This window comes from Blastomyces gilchristii (genome assembly GCF_000003855.2).
Source record: "Blastomyces gilchristii SLH14081 genomic scaffold supercont1.2, whole genome shotgun sequence".
Lineage (NCBI taxonomy): Eukaryota > Fungi > Ascomycota > Eurotiomycetes > Onygenales > Ajellomycetaceae > Blastomyces > Blastomyces gilchristii.
In genome coordinates, this window is record NW_003101681.1 from 1,700,578 (window position 1) to 1,718,291 (window position 17,714).

The following is a 17,714-nucleotide window of genomic DNA, read 5'->3' on the forward strand; positions in this document are numbered from 1 at the left end:
GAATTAGTCATAAAGCAGCACCACAACGCGCCCAAAAAAATTGATAAGATAAGCCGCAAAAGAGCCTTTTTCCCAACAGCACCGCAAGGTCTTAGGACCAGATCAAACCCGGAACGGACAGCGCATTATTTCTACAATTCTCCAGGCAATACCCACCAAACTCGTATAGCGCATTTATCTTACAGCTCAAAAGAAAAGGCGCAAAACCCTACCTCTAACTGCACGGGCCCGCAACCTGCGGCCGATTCCCTCCGCCTCCGCCGCTGCAACCATGTCAGACCCCGTCCTTTTCGAAGACACCTTTACCATCACCTCCATCAATGCGCAAAAATACGACCGTGTAGCGCGCATCAGCTGTACCTCTTCCGACAACCTGACAACTTTCACCCTCGATGTGAACACAGAACTATATCCCGTCTCGACAGGAGAGTCATTGTCCCTCGCGCTTGCGTCTACGCTTGCTCTCGATGGAAAAGATGATAGCGCGGGTGGTAAAGGTGCTTGGAGGGATGTTGGCATGGGGGAGCAAACGCTGGCGAACGACTATGACTACGTATGCCATGGGAAGGTGTATCGGTTTGAAGAAGGGAATACGGCGGAGAATATGTGAGTTGGAGATTTGTTTGAATACATCGTATTTATTTGTTCTGCTCTTTTTTTTCCTTTTTTCTTTTCTTTTTAATTTTTTACCATAGAAGTTGGAGCTAATAGAATGCCTCTTTGATCTTGTGTAGGTCTGTTTTCGTTTCGTTCGGAGGGCTTTTGCTCTACTTGGAAGGCCCATATAAGAAGCTTAATCCGCTCAGGATCGATTATATCTACCTTCTGATGAAAAAGTAGCGGATATAAACTCATATACCTAGGGAGAAAGTTCAAGTTTTTTTTTACTTGGTGACTTCAGCGCCTATTCTCGATGTGATACACGCGCATGACCAACCTGCGGAACCCAATAGGTTCAAATGAACGGAGATGCAAAAATTCAGTTAGAATAATATTCTTTAGAGCTTGGGCATTGAGCGTGGGCGTTTTCTCTCATTCTTGTAGTTATTATTATTATAATACCTGAAAATAAAACTAGGACAAAGCTCGAAAGGGGTGTCTGTGAGAAAGAAACCAAACTTGTGTCAACTCTATCAGGGCGTGCAACGGAAAGCCAAGCCAAAGATAAATGATAGAGGGAAGCGGAAAGAAAACAAAATGAAAATAAAGAGAAACGAAGGTAATGGAGAAAAAGGCTCCATTTAGAGATTCGGGTACCCGAGCTTTCGGTGCATTCTAGAACAGATCTCCTCATAATCAGACTCCCCTTCTGGTGTGATAAACCCATGTCTGACGAGGAAGTCGACAATAACTATTCCGCAGTTAGACTTGAATTTACCCTTCTTCAGCTCCGTAATAACGTCATTGATCGGCATCAGAATGAAATTAGCCGCCTCGTTATCATTCGGCTTAAGAATGACATTGGCAGGAAGCTTGAGATCGTAGATATATTCGCATTCCGGTTGCAATAGCCCCTTTTCACCACCAGCATCCGCACCCCGTTCGTAGATGTAGCGTAAAGCACCGGTCGCTATCGCGTTCTTCGCCACTTCCCTCGGGATAGATGCTTCCTCATCGGCCTCCCGCAACATGCATTCAAACGGGGTTTCACCCGTTGCCATACCACCGGCAACGCTGTTATCCAACATTCCCGGAAATGTTGACTTTGTCTCCGAGCGTTTTGGGACCCAAAGCAGGTACTCTCCCTTGTCGTTCACGACGTAGGCTGTCATGTGGATGCCCCAGGTCTGGATACCAAAGAGACATGCCGCCGCACGCTCCATGCTGCCGAGCACCTCTTCCTTCCCGGGGATGCGGATGGGGTAGTTTTCATTGCGCCACGCCTTCCCTTTAATGACGTCGAATGTATCACGGGCCGTTTGGAGTGTGTCGTTGATTAACTTAGTGCGCTCATCTGCTGTTGCACCTATGGGTGACATAAGAGTTATCGTGCTGGACTCTCCTTCTGCGCTCTTGACCACCTTCCATGTTGGTTCAGGCCACGGGAACTTTTCGACTATCTCATTCCTCATGTAGCCGAGGATTTGGGGGTAGCCATTGATTTTGAATGCATGGAAGGCGGAAACGTATTTCCTGTAGGCCTCAACGTCCTGCTGCATATACGGGAACCTGAAGAAGATCGCGTTGTCAGCTTGATGATATATGTTAAATATATGGTTGATGTAGGGTAGGAGGGTATACGAATCACACTCGTGGACTATATCGAGGTAGGATTTGAGTTTTGTTTGTGGTATTTTTGTTTGCGTTGGTTTCGTTGATTCCGACATTTTTGTACGGATTGTATGTCGAGTATAGATAGAGTCAGGGTAAATCCAAGAATGATTGAATTGTATTTGTGAGAAATGACTTCATCAAAGTAAAGAGTCAAGCAAGGTCTGCTTTGATGAGGGACTGGATTGTTGGTATAACTAATAGATCTGTTGGCTGTTCTGTTGAAATATGTGGGAGAGAGGGGCGTCCTTTTTTAAATTGCCGGAGGGGCTTAGTTATCGATAAGGCATCCTCCGCCGGCAATATCTCTTTCTCACAAAAATTGAGTGAAAGGAAACCGATCTGCAACCAGCGCACAAAGGCTCAGGCCTCCATAATTTTGAACCTTCATTGAACAGCAGCCGGCCACATAGCTAATAACAGAGGGATCCTGCAGCGCTAAGTCGCATGAAATATTTGTGGAAGGTGTAAAGCTTGCTTGATTGAAAAGGTTGCTATTATTATTATTATTCTTCAATTATAGATGTATGCAGTCAGAGACTATGACATCTACCTGAGAAATTTCAGTTCTCAGGGTTTTTCTAGAATTTATACAGTCAATTATATACTTATTAATTTCAGACATGCAATATTTAGAAAATTCCAGCTCAGAATACTTAACATCTTTTGATACTCTGAAATTATTTAAAAGATATATAAAGAAAAAGATGTCAGATTGCCTCTTTTGCAAGCTGACTGCTTTCACTTACACACTTGATAAAGCTGTTAATTCATACAATCAGCAATTACAAGCTCTTTATAAAAAGTCATATAGCAGCTAGCTTCTTATAAATTATAATAATAATTAACTACTTCAAGAACTTCTTCATTAGATTATATTTCTCTTATATATAAGAATTTACTTTAATCATTGCTATATTCTTTCACTATATACTATTATTATATACACAAGCTATAAATTAACTTTAATTAAATTATTTCATTTAGTAATTTTATAATAATTTCATCTCTATTAATTATTCAGATCTGTTAATCTCTTATTCAATCACTGATTTTACACTTTTCACAGCAAGTATTTATTTAATTATTTTTATTGATTTTTCAATTAATATCTGTTAATTTTTTATTAACTGTTAATCTCTGTGAATTTTTCACAGTAAGTACTTTACTTAATTACTTTTATTAATTTTTTATTCAATATTTAATCTATGTATTTTTATAAATGAAAATATAAATAATGATAGAAAAGTTCGTAAAGTAGTTAATTAATATTATAAAAAGTTAACTATAATTCAAAAATTACATAAGTTAATATAGAATTATAAATATACACTGACTTTTTATATATAAGATAAAATAATTAATAAGACAGTTAAAACTGTTGGAGCTACTACACAAGCCCTAACCCACGTGACCCACACACATATATTTAGCTTTCACTAGCTACTAGTTAGATAACAACAACAACTAACCACGTTCAACCTCTCTCACAGGTTATGAAGCTCTTGCACTTCTACGAAGCATTATAACCATGCAATAATCATACAATAAGCTTTTCAAATAGCTGCTTCTTTCATTCAAATACCTCATATCAAATGCCTGTCAATACTAGATCGATCAACCGCGAAGAGATCTCAGAGAATCAGATAGCTGGATCCTTTCCAACATCAATAACCGCGCGAAGACAACAAGAATAATCAAGCCCAAGATAATCCTCCAGAACGCGAAGATATGACAGACTGCAATGAAGCCATCATTCTGAGACAGCATATTGCTCAGTTGAATGACAAGAACACAAAAAAATCCTGATAATGATGCCCAATAACAATGCCAATAACAATATCAATATCAAAAATACTGTGGATCCGGAGGTCAGATTTCACAAAACCATAACCATAATCAAAACCATAACCCTGTGGTATCAGCGATATCATGGATATAACCATAACCTGTGGTGTCAATGATGTCACGGACATAATCATAACCATAACCACCAATATCAACGCCAAAACAATGGAAATACCGATATGATGCCAGGCCACAGTGCCTATATGATGCCAGGCCACAGTGCCTATATGATGCCAGGCCACAGTGCCTACGATGCCAGGCCCCAGTGCCTATATGATGCCAGGCCCCAGTGCCTACGATGCCAGGCCCCAGTGCCTATATGATGCCAGGCCCCAGTGCCTACGATGCCAGGCCACAGTGCCTATATGATGCCAGGCCACAGTGCCTACGATGCCAGGCCCCAGTGCCTATATGATGCCGGGCCACCGATTGCCCATATGATGACCTATGCCGATGACCTATGCCGATGACCTATGCCTATGCCTATGACGATGAAAACCACAAAAATAATAAGAATGAGATCCCGCGGCGTTAGAACAACTGGGGGTAATACCAATACTGAAAGGACGGATTTGGGTGTTCTTCTTGCATGTTTTTTATGTTTTTTCATGTATGGAGCTAGTTGTTATGAGGAAACTAGACTCTACTTTTTGTAATTAATTTTTATTGCAGATTTGAATGATTTGGGTGCTTTTGACTGCGTGGGTTAACTGGCCTGCGTAGCATGGGGGGGTGTTGGAGCTACTACACAAGCCCTAACCCACGTGACCCACACACATATATTTAGCTTTCACTAGCTACTAGTTAGATAACAACAACAACTAACCACGTTCAACCTCTCTCACAAAAACTTCTTATATTTATAAGTATATTTAGAAATAACTCTGTTATTATTTAACAGCTATATATTTTTTCAAATTATATTTTCTTTTATTAAATTTAATTATATTTATATAACTGTAATATAAACTCTAACTTTATACAGATTAATATACAGTTATTATTTATAATTATATAGTTTATCTCTGATTTAATTAATATTTTACTTATACTTATGTAAAAAAGCTTTTATTATATTATATTATATAAGAGGTCTATACTAAATAGATCAGTATTAATATATAGATCTTATATAATAAAAGTAAAAAATATTAGAGAAGAGAAAAAGAGAAAGTATGAAAATCAGTAATTAAAGTAAATATTATAGCAGATTACATCTGATTAATAGACTATTTTATTACACTTTATAAATTTCTGCTGAAAGCTTTAATTCTTGATCACTGATTCTTAGCTGAAGAACTTACAGAGTTTCTATTCTTTCACTCTGAGCTTCACTTTATATATATATAGATATTTACTTATTTCTATTCTTTTATTCTGAAGCTTTATCTTATATATGTATAAATATTCACTCTGATTATTAATTCTTCTACTTTCTCTTTTACTTTTCTTTTCTAATATTTTTCACTTTTATATTATAAGACCTATATATATTATACTAATCTATTCAGTGAAGGCATCTTATACTTGAAAAATGTTCATCATCTTCTCATTAAAAATGATTATTCAGTAAGAAGATATTTAAATATATAACAATGTGTAAGAAATAGAGAAACAAATAATTAGTTAAGCAGACACTGAGTTTCTAAATAGAAGCTTGCTCACTAGTCACTCTAATCTTATAATAAGATCTTATAAAGAGAATAAGAGATTAGTGAAAGACTTAAGAGTTCTAACATCTTAGATGTATAAGATATTCATATAATTACACTTCTTTTAATTGCACAGATATCATATATCTGATAAATAATAGCTATATCTATCAATAATATGAGAGAACTCTTGAGCGCGAGCATAGATATAGTATCATAGTAACTCTGAGCAATGTTGAAATTACAATAGTAATAGATAGCTGATATGCATACAACTTAACAATGTCAATATAAGGAAATTTAACAATTATCTTAACTAGAAACCTCTGCACAAGTAATTTCAACACTGACTGAATCAGATATAAACATGATATAAGTACTGAAGAAATATCTAGACACTCTTACATATTTCAATACTTCTGATCTCACTCTCTATCTATCATGAAGATTGAAAATGCTTGTAAAACTAAGTGTAGATAAAGATGTCATTGATTTATTAACTAATCAAGATTAGTATATTAATAATCAATTAAAAGATTATGTAAGATAGAAGTGTCATTCATAAATAAAAACATGTGAACTGATGTTATATATGTCTGACAATATCATCAAATATCTTAATATTCTGTTTCAAGATACTGCTATATAACAGAAGATATTAGATTAGTTACAGAGTATTTAACAGAGAAATACTTCTCTTATAATATTTATTTCTGATTTTAACATCAAGATTCTAGAAGCAGGTAATTAATCTTGAAAGAATTGAATGAAGATTAGCACGCTTAAGAAGATACTAACTTTCAAACTTCTACAGACTCTTATAAGTGTAGATAAAGATCAGACTTATAAAAACTTCTATATATAACTTCAGACATTGAATGATCATCTTATTAAGCTTAAGAGTGTATAGAATAGTAGTAGAAGATATTACATCTCAGTCACTCATATATCTGCATCAAAGAATAATAATAATACAGATATTATAAATTGAGTAGACTTAAATATCTATGCATAAACAAGGGTCTCTGTTAGACTGGCCGCTGAGATCATGAATTTCATGTTTGGTCTCATTTGATCTGATCTCATACATTTCTTAACATGAATTCTGCTGAGACTAGTCATTAAAAAAACATGTAAAGTGACTATATATAAGATCTTAAAATGAAACCATGACTTGAAAAAAATGAGAAAGTGATTTCATTTGATCTCATTTAGTCTCATTCTTAGCATAAAGTTACTATTTTTAGACATTTTAAGGTTTTTTTAGATTATTTTTAATTTTTTAAAAAGTAACACTTTTTGATAATGCTCAAATGAGATTTAAAGTCATTTAAAGCAATAAAAATAATTTAAATTGAGAAGTGAAAATCATGATCTCATTTGAAAAATGTGATAAGAGTAGACAGTAAGTCTCACTGAGACAGTATGAGACTACTATCTAATGTTAAAACCATGTAATGAGATCAGTCGAATTGGTAATGAGACTATCAAAAAATCTGGTCCTGGTCTTAGACACGGTCACACGGTCAGTCTAGTCTCTGTCACTTAAACAAGCTTTCAAGTCCCTGGAATTGCTTTTGAAGAAGTCACTGATTGATATCAATGAGAAGTGTGTATTAATTATAACTATTCAGAATATATTGCTTTGAACTGCTAATCAGTCTATATATCTTCTCACTTAAAAGAAAGATTAACACTGACAGTTCATGTCAATCATATTACATTGAAGAAAGATTTAGAAGATAACTATGAGAATACTCTGATAAAACAGAGAAAAGATTAACTTCTGTTCAAATTCTTAAGCAGAAGCTTGAAGAGGTTAGATGATAATCATTTAAAGAGAAAATGATAATAAATATAATTCTTGTATCTACTGTAGTAGATAACATCATTAACATGTATAATATGAAAGTCATGATAGACAGTAGTCTATATTATTATACAATGATTAAATCTTCAGTTGTAAGATATTATAATCCTCAGTGTATTCTCTTATTAAAACCTCAACTTCTTGCAGAATTTAATAACTCAAAAGATGTTTGCATCTGTTATATAGTGAAGCTAAACATAGATATTAGAGAACATCAATATGAAGATATCTATGTATATAAAGTTAATAATCTTGACTATAATCTTATACTAGAACTTGTCTAACTATCTGAATAAGATATCTTACTGAATGCTTAAAACAGGAGTTTAATATTCTTTAATAGTAATAGAATTCATGAAGATAATGTTCACAAGACTATAAAGCTGACACAGACTGTCAATACTTATGAAATGCTCTGAAAAAGAAGTCATTGACAAGATCACTGACAAAGTCACTGATAGCAGAATTATATAGTAATCTATTTCATTAATCTGACTAATATCAAGAAAGCTCTAGAAAAGTTATTCTGTACTATAATAACAGATTCTCATATAAAACTCTCTCAATAATATCATGAATATTTAGATATCTTTTGACAAGATAATATTATAAATATACTTCTCTTACAAGACTCAGAAGTAAATCACAGTATTAAGTTAAAAAAGAAGAATAATAAGAATTCTGAATCACTGTGAGACTCTCTTTATAACATATTCTGAGATGAACTTCTTCTTCTTCAGAAGACACTCAATAATCTATTGAATAAGAAATTTATATATATTAGTAACTCTTTCACTGCAGCAAGAATGAATATCAAATAGACAGATATATACTCAACCGCTCCACCACGAACTCGCTCAATTTTTCGAATAAGAACTCGCCGTTAGATCCATCGAAAAGCCCTCGATCATACGAGCATTTTGACCCCATCGCCGACCGCATACCCCGTGTGGTCGTGGAGTTATCCAGCCAAATGTGAACCAGACATTGTTTGAAACTCCTGTGTGGGATTATCCCCTGTTCTCCCCTATTACACCACAACCCCGGGCCAAATTGCCATACAAAATGTAAGATGAAGAGACCTAGCCATATACACCAATCTTCTTGATTTTAGAAGATTCTCAATCTGTAATTGTGAAGATATCTGAGAAGTGATCTTCATGAAAACCCTGTCCATCATTAATATTTCAAAACATCAACACTCTCAACTGTTTTTCTTCTCAGTAAGCTTCTGATTATGTTTTCTGATATAATTTTGCATGGATACAGATGCTGATATTTGTTTTTATTTATATAAAATCTTTATATATTGACAGATCTGTGTTCACTGATGATAGTGAATGCCTCAATATTGAATCATTGATTGAAAACTTGAAGAATATAATAATGAAGAAATTATCTGTATTATATATAACTGAGTCTTCTATGTCTCTCTCTGTCTCTTCTGTCACTGTTTCTCCCTCTGCTGCTCTCTTTCAATCTTCTATTCTTGTCTCTGTTTCTGATTCTTCTGCTTCTACTATCTCTGTTCTTATAACTCTCACTTCTACTACTTCTGCTTCTTCTGCTTCTGCTGTCTCTGCTTTCATTATCAGCTCTTCTCATTTTAAGAAGATGTTGTGTAGACTTAATGAACTATGTTTCTCAGTGTATATACTTCTGTTCTTCTTACTGATCTCTAAAATAATTTATTGTATAAAAACTGTATACAATATAACTATCTGAAGCTTGATTACAGATGCTGATTATTATATTCATTTTAAGTATTTATAATAAGATAATTATTCATTTATATCAGAGAATCATCTCTCTCTTCAACAGTGTTGAGATTATAAGTCTTTTCTTTTTTCATCTTTTCTTTCTGACACTGATTTTTCTGTTCTTAGAGAAAATCATTATGAGTTTTATTATGCACAAAGTCATGATATTCACAGATATTAAGAAACTTTTTACAACTGTTAAATTCAATATTACAGATATATTCACTCTGATGAATATCTTCAGAATAATTAATCTGTATCAGTCTATTCTCTGATATTTATTATTCAACTTCATGATGCAGATGAAGAATATCTGTGTTTTCAGAAACAGAAACATGAATATCATATCACTACAACAACCGCTCCACCACGAACTCGCTCGATTTTTCGAATAAGAACCCGCCGATAGATCCATCGAAAAGCCCTCGATCATACGAGCATTTTGACCCCATCGCCGACCGCATACCCCGTGTGGTGGTGGAGTTATCCAGCCAAACGTGAACCAGACGTCGTTCGAAACTCCTGTGTGGGATTAACCCCCATTCTCCCCTACCACACCACAACCCCGGGCCAAATTGCCATACAAATTGTAAGGTGAAGAGACCTAGCCATATGCACCAATCTTCTCGATTTTGGAAGATCCCCGATCTGTAGTTGTGGAGATATCTGAGGAGCGACCTCCGCGAAAACCCTGTCCATCTTTGATGTTCCAAAACACCAGCGCCAAGTCCCACCCTCGTACCGCCCTTCCTAATCTGGCCCATCCCTGGCAGAAAAATACAAAAAGATACCTCGGTGATAATATCAAGCACATAACCAATGGCCACTTCTGAAGTGCAACCTCCGCGGTCTGTCTTCAGTGTATCTAGACATCAATGCCAAGTCTCACCCTTGTACCACCTGTCTCAATCTGGCCCATCCTCAACAGAAAAGTACAAAAAGATACCTCAGCAACTGTACTTGATACATAATCAGCAGACATGACAACTATAAAATCAGTATATCTCAAGATCTGACTGAGCCTTTGATCCCTGCACAGTGAGATATATTAAATCTAGTTTTAATATCTCAATATTTAATAGATTCTGCAAGAGATTGAGAACAGCAACACTAGGTTTCTATTAAATTTGAGAATTAACTCTATATTGATATAATCATTGACAAAGTCTTCTATTTTGAGATATAAATAACCAGTTTCTCTACATTCTGCTGATAATATTTACATTATCATATAGAAACAGACTTATATTCTCTATAATATCAAGACTCTGAAGAGAGAAAGTCTTGATAGAGAGTATACAGTAGTATATATCTTAGCAGTTTCTATCTCATTCTTCTGCAGCAGTTAATGTAAAAAAAAAAGATCTTAGAAATAGTTTTTTACTTCTCTTGAAAAAGTAAGGTGTTTTTCTCTGAGTTTTACACAATATTCTTATAAAGAATTAAAAACAGAGTTGTTTTCTATCATAATTTCATATTCTTTTAAGTAAGAATTACTTTTTCAGTAGCTAAAGAGCTTTCATTAATACTTAATTCTTTTTTACACTCTTTATTAACTGATTTGAGTTGCACACTTGTTGTGTGAGAAGAATTGAATAATTTAGAATAAAATTGAATAGTTTTAATCAATTTCTCTGTAAAAAATTGATTTATTTTTTATCAGTTTTTCTCTCAAAAACTGTTATATTATCTGATTTATTATTAATTGATATCATACTTTTCCTCACTGTATCTCAAGAAAGAGATTGTAAAGATTTTATTAATTTATCTTAAAAATCAATTTTAGTTTATTAGATTCTCTTCAAAAATCTAACCTAGTTACTGAACTAGTGTGAAAAAAAATCAGATGTTTTATATACAAAAGTCTGTTATTCTTCTTTTGAAATAGTCTGATCAACTTTTCAATTGAAAACAGACTTAAAAACCTCTTAATTGAAACAGTCTGATCAACTTTTCAATTCAAAAGAGTTTAATAAATATCTCAATTGAATTAGTCTGATCAACTTTTCATTGAGTAAGAACAATGAGTTCAAAAGTACACTCAGTTGATGTGAAAAAGAATGCTTTCTTAAATACTATTTCTGAGATTAAAATTCTGAAGAGAAGAAAGAAAGAAGAAATAAAGAAACAACAAGTTCTTGAAATACAGAAACTTGAAAAAGCAAGTAAAATTCTTGAAAAGCAGTGTCTGAGTGAGATGAATGAAGAAGTTCTGTTAATTCTTCATACTCAGACTAGACAACTACAGAAAGTGATCAAGTTCAAACTTGGAATTTCAAACACAGTTCAAAAAACTTTGAAAATTTCTAATACAATCACTGACTCTTCAGTTTACTCTTTCTTCTTTTCTACTTCATCTTCTTCTTCTTCTTTAAATTAGAAGAAAACATATGCTCAAGCAGCAGAATCTGCTGTCTTCAAACCTGCTATCTCTAAATCTGCTATCTCAAAATCTGCTCAAAATTCTGAGAAAACTGAGAAGAATACTGCTCATACTTCTATTGATAGAAGAGTGAAGAAAAAAATGTAAAAAGAGAAAAATCTTCAAATCTCCAGAAATAGAAGACTTATTCTCAAAGTCTCAAATCAGGACATATTGCAGAGAAATAAGCTAAACTCAAATCTCATTTTCAGAATTAGAAATGAAATCAACCAGCAGTTCTTTTCTCAGTTAATAACTGATATTAAAGTTTAAAAATTAGTTATAGCTTCAATTGAGTTATTCTTCTTTGAAAACTTCATCATTCTGATCACAATACCTGAATTCAGTGCAGAATTTCTTATTCAGAATAAGAATCTCTGAAAGTCAGCAGTAGAATCTCTGTTAAACACAATAATTCTATCTGAGAGAGATAAAAAGTGAGATAAATTCATTCTTCATGATATTTCAGTTGAAATCTTTGACTGTGAGAAAGGAATACTACTTCTTAAAAATGAATTGAAAGAATACAATTCTGTTCAACTGAGAAAAGAGCCTGTATGACTTAATTCAATTGAGTTCAGACAGAGTAGAAGAAATGCCTCTGTTCTAGTGTATATAAAGACACTTGAATAATCAAGAATCTCTGAAGTAAGAGTAGCAGATTTGAAAATGAGAGTTCATAAATACAAAGACTCAAGAATGAATCTCAAAGCTCAAACACAGTGTTCAAACTGTCAAAGATATGAATACTTTGCAATCTCTTATTTCAGAGACTCAAAATGTGTATTCTGTGCTAGAGATCACAAAACTAGTGAGCATAATTATGAAACATGCTTAAAAAGAGATGAAATATGTCAATATACTCTGCTTAAGTGCTTCAATTGCAAAGAAAAACATGCATCTAGCTCAAAAGAATGTGTATTTGCTTCAAGAACTCAGAAGAACTGGAGAAAAGATGAAGCTCAAAGTGAATTTAAAACTGAAGAGAAAAGTCAAGCTAGTAAATCTACAACTGTAAGCTTAAAAAGAAGAAATTCTTAACTATCTAGATCTTCAAACTCTAACTCTTCAGCTAAGTGTAAACAGAATTTGAATTCTCAAACTTCTGTTAAGATTAGAGAATTGAGAAATGACTCTGATAATAAACTAGATATAATGCAAGCAGTTGAGATTTCTACTTTTCAAAATAGTTATAATCTACTATCTGATAATAGAAATTAGATTCTACTCTATCTCTACTCTCTCTTAGTATGAATATACAACAAAAATAATAAAAAAAGTTTAAAAACTCTTCAAAAATCACATTTATTTAAAATAATGTGAATAGAAACTCAAATTGCATTTATTCTTATCTTCAGATTGTATTTGAATAAAAAGTTGACTTTGTACTTCTTCAAGAACCAAACTTTGATACTGAGCAAAAGTACATTATTTCTCATTCAAGCTATTACTGCTTTCTTCCTGAAAAATCTGAGATAAAATCAAGAGTAGTGATCTATGGAAGAAAAAGATCAAGATATCAATTTAATTTAAGATTTGATATTATATCTGACTCTGATATTCTAGTGAGTGATATTATAGATAAAGAGAATGAGTTTGATACTATTCAACTTATAAATATCTATAATGAAAAGTCATTGAAAGAAAACAACAATATCTGAACAATTGATAGAGAATTTTTGAATATAACTCTCTTAAAAAACTCTATAATTATAGAAGACTTTAATACACATCATCTCTGATGAAACTCAGAGTGCATAAGAGCAGTAAGAGCAGATAAACTGATTGAATGAACTTTTAAACATTCAATAGATTTAGTTAACAAGTCTGATCAATAAATATTCTTTAGAAAAGACATGAAACAGAAATCTATTATAGATCTAACTTTCATATCATAAAATCTAATTAAGAAAAGACTTATAAACTGATTTATTAATTCAAATGAAACCTCAGAATCAGGTCATGAGATCATTCAATTTGATATTGAACTGAGTGAAAAATAAAGAAGTGAAAATCCTCTTCTCTCTAATCAGTATAACTTTGAAAAAGCTGATTGAAAAGCAGTTAAAGAAAGAGTAAAACAGCTGAAATCTGAAAGACAGAGTGAGCTTTATTGAAATCAAAGTCAAGATATCTTAAATGAAATGCTTGAGAATAGAGCAAAGCTGATTACATCTATTCTTCTAACAAGTATTAAAGAAAATATTTCAAAGAAAAAGTCTTCTGAGTATTTCAAACCTTGATGAAATGAGAATATCACTTCTAAAAGAAAGCAATTAGTCACTGCTAAGAGAGAGTGAAAGAATAACTTAATATCTGATGAAGAGTTCAAAGCTATTTGAAATGAATATTTTTCAGATATTAAAAAAGTCAAAACAGATTACTAAAACAAATTTCTTAAAGAAGCATAAGAAAAAGAAGTTTTTAAAGCCTTTAACTATACTAAAACAAGAAGTGTAGCAAAGCTTTCAACCTTAGAATATGAATTTCAGAATGAATTGTATACAGCAAACTCTTCTGAGGAAAAATATCAAGCTTTTATGAGAATTCTCTTTCAAAACTCATCACATTTAGAAGAGAAGAATATGTCATTTCATGAATATATTGATGAAAATAACTGGGAATGGCCTGAGCTTACAGGTGATGAACTAGAGTCAGTAATATTCTCAAGTTCAATTAAAACTGCTGCAGGGCCTGATTCAATTAATTATTTAATTATTCAAAACACATATTTCTACTTGAAGAATGAATATTTTGAGCTCTTTTTCAATCTCTTAAGAAATGATTATCATTCTGAATGCTGGAGAGAAGCTACTGAAGTAATCCTTGCAAAACCTAATAGAAAAGCTTCAGTTTCTAAGTCATATAAAGTGCCCCGGTGGCCGAATGGTTAATGCGGCCACCTGGTAGCACCTTGGCGTGGGAAACCAAGGCGCGTGGGTTCGAAACCCGCAGGGAATACATTAAATCCGGAACTCAAGCACCTCAGGTTTCTAATAAATACAGAGGTGTACAAATCACTTCAATGAATTGCTCTATGTTCCTGAGCTGGGAAGTTATTATCGCATGTATCTAATTGTCACTTCTTTGTATTTTCCTATGTTCTTGTTATCTTGGTGTGGTCTCAACACCTGTATTTCCTCCTGTATAATCAACACTTGACCTGTATTTAACATCACGCAAGGACTCATCATAAGCTCCGCTTGCATATGAGTATAATGAAAGAATAATAATAATAATAATAAGTCATATAGAGTAATATCTCTGTTGAACTATTTAAGAAAAGTTCTAGAAAAGATAATAGTTACTAGATTATCTTTTATAAGCTCTATTAGTAATTCTCTTCTATTTAATGAATAAATAAGAGATAGAAAACAATATTCTGCAATTGACACTGTTCTCTCAGTTCTTTATAATATTTAAGTAGCAAAGCATGAAGACCTGGTCTCAACTGCAGTTTTTATTGACATAAAAGATGCATTTAATCATGTTTCAAAGTCTAAGATGATTCAAACTTTAAAGATGTTAAAACTGTCACTTTCTCTAATAAAATAAGTTGATTGTTTCATGTCTAAAAGAATTATACAACTATTCTTTGATGAAAGAAAATAAGATAAAACTGAGATAAAAATAGAAGTATTATAAGAATCTTCAATCTCACCTGTTTTATTTGTAATATACACTGCATATTTATTCAAGAATAGAGAGATGAAAATAGTGAGATCTTCAAGTTATGTAGATAATATTGATCTTCTCTACAGTTCAAAGACAATCAAAGAGAATTTAGAAGTAATTGAGAAAGCAGTAAAGAAAATCTTTGTTAGAGCAGATATCAATCTAATTTAATTTAATATGAATAAAACTGAGTTAATTCACTTTTTTTTCAGATTTAATAAGAAAGAACTAGGTCTAACTCTTCTGAATAAAGAGATTAAACTCAGTTTGAATGTCAAATAACTAGGAGTATGGTTAAACTCCAAGTTGAATTTTAAATATCATATTCAACAAAGAATTATCGCCAGCGTGGCCCAGTTAGTAAGACTGGTAACCAAGGCCGCACACATTAGAGGTGTGTGGGTTCAAATCCCACCGCTGGCACCTGCCACTTCTTACCCATGAAAGCCCCCATGTAATAGAGGCTGAGCCTAATTAGTAAGGCTTGGTGCAGGGTAGAACTCTCTACTGCAAGCCAAGCCACTAGTTAAGTGAGATCCTGCGAACACTCACCAGGGCCGGTATGAGGTGTCAATGTCCCACTATTCTACTGTGCACCTGTCAAGGTTCTAATGATATAGAGCCAAGCCTAATGTAGTGATTATACACTACTTAAGTGAGTCCCTAACTAGGGCTGTCATCAGAGCCTAGCTCTCCCTCAAATACAGAGAATGATTTTGAAAACCATCTGACTAGCAGGCCTAGACATGCATCTAGGCTCTAGGCAGGGCACTCTGATAGGCTAGAGCCTGCAAGCTCCCTGCCAAGCCCTAATACTGGCAGGGAGGACTGCAGTCATCAAGCCTATAATTAGTCTCTAACGCAGAGCGAGGTCACAACAGCTGATTGATAGGCCTATGGGCATCTAATGAGGCCGAGATCAGCAACCGGAAGCTTGGTGTGTACATCATCAAGTGAGCGGTGGCAGTCACTAACTAACACCCCTGGAAATTAGTGACTGGCCCGAGAGAACAGACACGGTGATCAGTTAATTATAGAGGGTTAAATGTAATTAGCTTAAGATGCATTCTGCGGGTGGCTAGCGCCTGTAGCTTCAATTCCTAAGTTATATAGAGTAATATCCCTATTGAACTGCCTAGGAAAGGTTTTAGAAAAGATAATAGCTACTCAACTATCTTTTATAAGCTCTATAGATGATTCTCTTTTATTCAGTGAATAAATGAGAGATAGAAAACAGTGTTCTGCAATTGACACTGTTCTCTCAGTTATTCATAATATTCAAATAGCAAAGCATGAGAGTCTGGTCTCAACTGCAGTTTTTATTAATATAAAAGAAGCATTTGATTATGTTTCAAAGTCAAAGTTAATTCAGATATTGAAGATATTAAAACTGTCACTTTCTCTAATAAAATGAGTTAACTGTTTTATATCTAAAAGAAGTATACAACTCTTCTTTGATGAAATGAAATAAGACAAGACTGAGATAAAAATAGAAGTATCACAGAAATCTTTAATCTCACTCATTTTATTTACAATATACACTGTATATCTATTTAAAAATAGAAATATGAGAATAGTGTAATCTCTAAGTTATGTGAATGATATTAGTCTAGTCTACAGCTCAAAAACTATCAAAGAGAATTTGAAAGTAATTGAAGAAGCTGTAAAGAAAATCTTTATTAGAGCAGATATCAATTAAATTTAATTTAATATGAATAAAACTGAGTTAATTCACTTCTTTTCTAGATTCAATGAGAAAGAACTATCTCTAACTCTTTTAAATAGAGAGATTAAACCCAGTGTAAATATCAAATGATTAGAAGTATGATTAAACTTCAAGTTGAATTTTAAATATCATATTCAACAAAGAACTGTCGAGGCAGAAAGACTATTAAACAACATAATCAGACTATTAAATACAGAGAGAGGTCTATTCTTTCAGGCTATGAGACAGTTATATATAGCCTGTATTACATCAGTAGCTGATTATGAAGTTCAAGTTTGATGAAATAATCAAGAGAATTTCACTGAACTCTTTCAAAGTCTGTAAAACAGAGTCTTGAGAAGAATTCTGAAAGCATTCAAATCATCTTCTATTAAAGCAATAAAAATTAAAGCTTCAATTCCTTCTTCTGCTATTAGATTTGAAAAGGCCTGTATAAACTATACTCTGAGAGTTGTAAAGATGAGCTTAAATCATATAATCAGAGAAAGAG

General features: G+C 33.3%; 3 protein-coding genes, 1 non-coding gene and 1 pseudogene across 5 annotated transcripts; 3 read left to right on the forward strand and 2 right to left on the reverse strand.

The window, feature by feature from the left end:
* The first annotated feature begins 21 nt into the window (after nt 1-21).
* BDBG_01083 (DNA-directed RNA polymerase I, II, and III subunit RPABC3) lies at nt 22-1,725 on the forward strand. Its single transcript, XM_002628129.2, has 2 exons — nt 22-606; nt 735-1,725. Exons 1-2 carry the CDS (start codon nt 272-274, stop codon nt 838-840), a joined length of 441 nt encoding a protein of 146 aa, XP_002628175.1. The 5' UTR covers nt 22-271; the 3' UTR covers nt 841-1,725.
* BDBG_01084 (uncharacterized protein) lies at nt 646-2,768 on the reverse strand. Its single transcript, XM_031720178.1, has 2 exons — nt 2,242-2,768; nt 646-2,169 (listed from the first exon to the last, which is right to left on the reverse strand). The coding sequence occupies exons 1-2, from the start codon at nt 2,325-2,327 to the stop codon at nt 1,242-1,244; spliced, it is 1,014 nt and encodes a 337-aa protein (XP_031576235.1). The 5' UTR covers nt 2,328-2,768; the 3' UTR covers nt 646-1,241.
* Nucleotides 2,769-9,751: 6,983 nt separating this feature from the next.
* On the reverse strand, nt 9,752-10,271 carry BDBG_16278 (uncharacterized protein; the record flags this gene model as incomplete). Its single annotated transcript, XM_031724266.1, has 1 exon — nt 9,752-10,271. The coding sequence occupies exon 1, from the start codon at nt 10,163-10,165 to the stop codon at nt 9,752-9,754; it is 414 nt and encodes a 137-aa protein (XP_031576236.1). The 5' UTR covers nt 10,166-10,271.
* A 4,424-nt stretch (nt 10,272-14,695) lies between these two features.
* Nucleotides 14,696-14,784, forward strand: BDBG_16279 (annotated as a pseudogene). The gene has a single exon. The product of its transcript is annotated as a tRNA-OTHER (tRNA).
* Nucleotides 14,785-15,840: 1,056 nt separating this feature from the next.
* BDBG_16280 lies at nt 15,841-15,921 on the forward strand. The gene has a single exon. It is a non-coding gene; the product is annotated as a tRNA-Leu (tRNA).
* Nucleotides 15,922-17,714: the final 1,793 nt, after the last annotated feature.

Coding starts and splice junctions, on each gene's coding strand:
- BDBG_01084 (XM_031720178.1), bottom strand. CDS start 2,327: ATGTCGGAATCAACGAAACCAACGCAAACAAAAATACCACAAACAAAA. Junction 2,170..2,241: donor ATAGTCCACGAGTGTGATTC/GTATACCCTCCT, acceptor GATCTTCTTCAG/GTTCCCGTATATGCAGCAGG.
- BDBG_01083 (XM_002628129.2), top strand. CDS start 272: ATGTCAGACCCCGTCCTTTTCGAAGACACCTTTACCATCACCTCCATC. Junction 607..734: donor GGGAATACGGCGGAGAATAT/GTGAGTTGGAGA, acceptor GATCTTGTGTAG/GTCTGTTTTCGTTTCGTTCG.